Source organism: Triticum dicoccoides, chromosome 4B (genome assembly GCF_002162155.2).
Source record: "Triticum dicoccoides isolate Atlit2015 ecotype Zavitan chromosome 4B, WEW_v2.0, whole genome shotgun sequence".
In the NCBI taxonomy this organism is placed as follows: Eukaryota; Viridiplantae; Streptophyta; class Magnoliopsida; order Poales; family Poaceae; genus Triticum; species Triticum dicoccoides.
Window position 1 is genome coordinate 672,920,416 of NC_041387.1, and position 3,614 is coordinate 672,924,029.

General features: G+C 46.5%; 1 protein-coding gene and 1 pseudogene across 1 annotated transcript in view; one reads left to right on the forward strand and one right to left on the reverse strand.

Annotated features, from left to right (window-relative positions):
- LOC119294288 (gibberellin 2-beta-dioxygenase 6-like) overlaps positions 1-1,461 on the forward strand; it is a 3,352-nt gene extending 1,891 nt beyond the window's left edge. The window contains exon 3 of the mRNA XM_037572500.1: positions 989-1,461. Coding sequence (XP_037428397.1) covers positions 989-1,246 — 258 coding nt within the window. The 3' untranslated portion in view covers positions 1,247-1,461. The remainder of the gene's footprint in view (positions 1-988) is intronic.
- A 1,078-nt stretch (positions 1,462-2,539) lies between these two features.
- Positions 2,540-3,614, reverse strand: part of LOC119293057 — a 16,459-nt pseudogene continuing 15,384 nt past the window's right edge.

Below are 3,614 nucleotides of genomic sequence, written 5' to 3' on the forward strand. Positions count from 1 at the left end.
TGGTTTATTTGGTTTCTCATTTTATAATCTCAATTTTATTGCTATCATTCACATGTTCAGATTTTAAGGTGATTAAGTTTTTGCATGCATGTAAAAGTTGCTGGTCATTTATTGGTCATGCATGTATGCATCGCAACTAATAATTGGTTTATTTGGTTTCCCATTTTATAATCTCAATTTTATTGCTATCATTCACATGTTCAGATTTTAAGGTGATTAAGTTTTTGCATGCATGTAAAAGTTGCTGGTCATTTATTGGTCATGCATGTATGCATCGCAACTAATAATTGGTTTATTTGGTTTCCCATTTTATAATCTCAATTTTATTGCTATCATTCACATGTTCAGATTTTAAGATGATTAAGTTTTTGCATGCATGTAAAAGTTGTTGGTCATTTATTGCTCATGCATGTATGCATTGCAACAAATAATTAGTAACCACATTTAAAAAAAACTAGCTCATTAATTGAGTACTTTTGCAAATTACAAAAATTATTACACCGCTCATCATCTACCTTGGTTGGTACGATTTCTGAATTGAGCCCTATAAACCGGAATAATTTAAAGTCATTATATATAGTCACCCATACAATAAGGTTTGATATAATTAAGGTTAACTATTAGACTAGTATTTTTGTTTAACCTTTTCTCTTTCTCTTTCATTGTATTTATTACTTTTGCCATGAGCACACGTATTCTTTCGAAAAGGAGGTTGAAAACTTGAAACGCCCGGCCTCTGCATCGAGCGATGCACACCGCCATCCAAATAGCACATGTATAGCTATACTCTTTCATATCTCTTTTATTCACATAACAAAAATGACATACAAGCAGGCTAAGCTCATTATTGTACTTGCTCTAAAGGAGAAAGAGCATACAACGCCCAAAACAACACAGACAGATACATCACCAAATAACACCACGACCAACCGTGATGTTTCCTTTTGTTCTGCTTAACTAATTATATATCTTGGTTCTATGCTTTCAGGCGTGGAGCAACAACAGATACAAGAGCGTGGAGCACAGGGTGGTGGCCAACTCCAAGGCGGAGCGCTTCTCCGTCGCCTACTTCATGTGCCCGCCGTGTGACTCGCCCGTCGGCACATGCGCCGAGCCGTCGCCGTACAAGCCGTTTACCTTCGGGGAGTACAGGCGCAAGGTGCAGGAAGATGTCACGCGAACGGGGAAGAAGATTGGTCTGTCCAACTTTCTCAAAGGTTCTACCTTTGACGGCCTGGCTGAATGACAGCATCGGACCAGATCTTCTTATCTGCGTGAGCTCAGTCTCACCGTAGAAGCGTGCGTCAGCAGTTTGGCATTGGAGATTTTTTTTTCTTTATACTTTTTTTTCATCCTTTCGATATACTTTTTCCGTTTCAAAATACTACAATTCAGTCTTTTTGAGAGTTAAACATGTCATGTCTATGTTTTTATACTTTAATGTATTTCAGATTTGCTAAATTGCAGTGGGATGAAATTAATTCGTTTTCATTCGGTATTTTGTTCGTCTGATCCTTGTGTCAAGGTTCGTGCATTTCTTTTTCTTTTTCCAGCTCTTGGGATGTTTTGTTCTTATTATTAGGACGGCACCCGCAACATCTTTACTGGAGTCCCGAATCTCGCGGGTCGCACGCATGTCCTTCGTCGGTTTCATTTCCCATTTCGAACCGCGAGAGCTTGGAGGCAGTGACCCATGGCGATTTTCGTTGGAGTTATCATTAGCTGATCTCTCGAGGCGTTTTGGTTGTTATTAGAGCATCTTCAGCCGTTCGGCCCCCCAGGGCGCATAAAAATCGCCCCTTGGGGGCGAGCCGGCGATTTTTTCGGCGCTGGGGCGGTTTTGCGCCCAGTCGTCGCCCCCGACTCGCCCCCAGTCGCCGATTTTGGCCCACATTTGAAGCCCCATTGCGGCGAAAAAGTCCCATATGGGCGAGAATAGGTCCATATTCGGCGTGGTTCGCCGTGGCTCGGCGTTCAATTATCAACATAAATATTTTTTATCACATATTTCATCACAGAAATTTCAAATACTTCAACAAAATAGTACAACAACAAATAGTTCAATACAAATTGTATAGTTCAACAAATAAAAACTCATATTTCATCACACGCCGCGCCCGGTGTCGCCCTTGAGCCTCCATAGGTGCTCTATCAGATCTTGTTGCAGTTGATGATGCACCTGTGGGTCTCGGATCTCCTGACGCATACTGAGGTAGGCAGTCCATGTTGCCGGTAGCTGGTGATCAACTTGGGCAAGAGGACCCTGCCGGTGGTATGGTTCAATGTCAAACACTGGCTCTTCCTGCTCGCTCTCAATGATCATGTTGTGCAAGATGACACAGCAGGTCATGATCTCCCACATTTGATCTTTCGACCAGGTCTGAGCGGGGTACCGGACAACGGCAAATCGAGATTAGAGCACACCAAATGCCCGCTCGACATCCTTCCTGCAAGCCTCCTGAATCTTCGCAAACCAGGCGTTCTTGCCTCCAGGCACAGGGTTTTTGATGGTCTTGACAAATGTCGACCATCTCGGATAGATGCCATCAGCTAGATAGTACCCCTTGTTGTACTGCCGCCCATTGATCTCGAAGTTCACCGGAGGAGAATGACCTTCAACAAGCTTGGCAAAGACAGGAGAGCACTGCAGCACGTTGATGTCATTGTGAGTTCCTGGCATACCAAAGAAGGAGTGCCAAATCCAGAGATCCTGTGTGGCCACCGCCTCAAGTACCATACTGCAACCGCCTTTGGCGCCTTTGTACATCCCCTGCCAAGCAAATGGACAATTCTTTCATTTCCAATGCATGCAGTCGATGCTTCCAAGCATCCCAGGAAATCCTCTTGCAGCATTCAGTGCTAGGATCCGAACAGTGTCTTTCGTATTGGGTGTTCTCAAGTATTGCGGTCCAAACACTGCCACCACTGCCCGACAGAACTTGTAGAAACACTCTATGCTGGTGGACTCGGCCATGCGCCCATAGTCGTCCTGTGAGTCACCGGGGGCTCCGTATGCAAGCATCCTCATCGCTGTCGTGCATTTCTGGATGGAGGTGAATCCAAGTTTGCCGGTGCAATTCATCTTAAATTTGAAGTAGTTGTCGAACTTCCGGATGGAATTCACAATCCCGAGGAAAAGCTTTCTGTTCATCCGATAACGGCGCCGAAATGTTCTGTCGCCGTGAAGTGGAGTATCGGCGAAGTAGTCGGAGTGGAGCATGCAGTAGCCTTCGAGACGATGCCGGTTCTTTGCTTTCACCCGCCCCGGCGCCGAGCCACCTCGCCGCGGCTTTTCATTGCTCGCCAGCAGCTGGGCGAGAGCGGCGAGCACCATGAGATGCTCTTCTTCCTGGACGTCGGCCTCGACTTCCTCCTCCAGCAGCGCGGCGAGCACTTCCTCGTCATCCAAGTCCATCGTCGAGGCAGGCAAGTCGCCGAACACCTTGCGCGCGATGGACGTGCACCCACCGCTAAACTGCCCCTCCGCGGCCGGAAACGCCTAGCTGGTGCCGGAGGGGCTGTCGCAGCGAACCTATGCTATTTTTCTGGCGGGGAATGGCTATCTATCAGCGAAGGGCGGCGGGGCGGCGCCGGGATATACCTAGTTGCGGCCG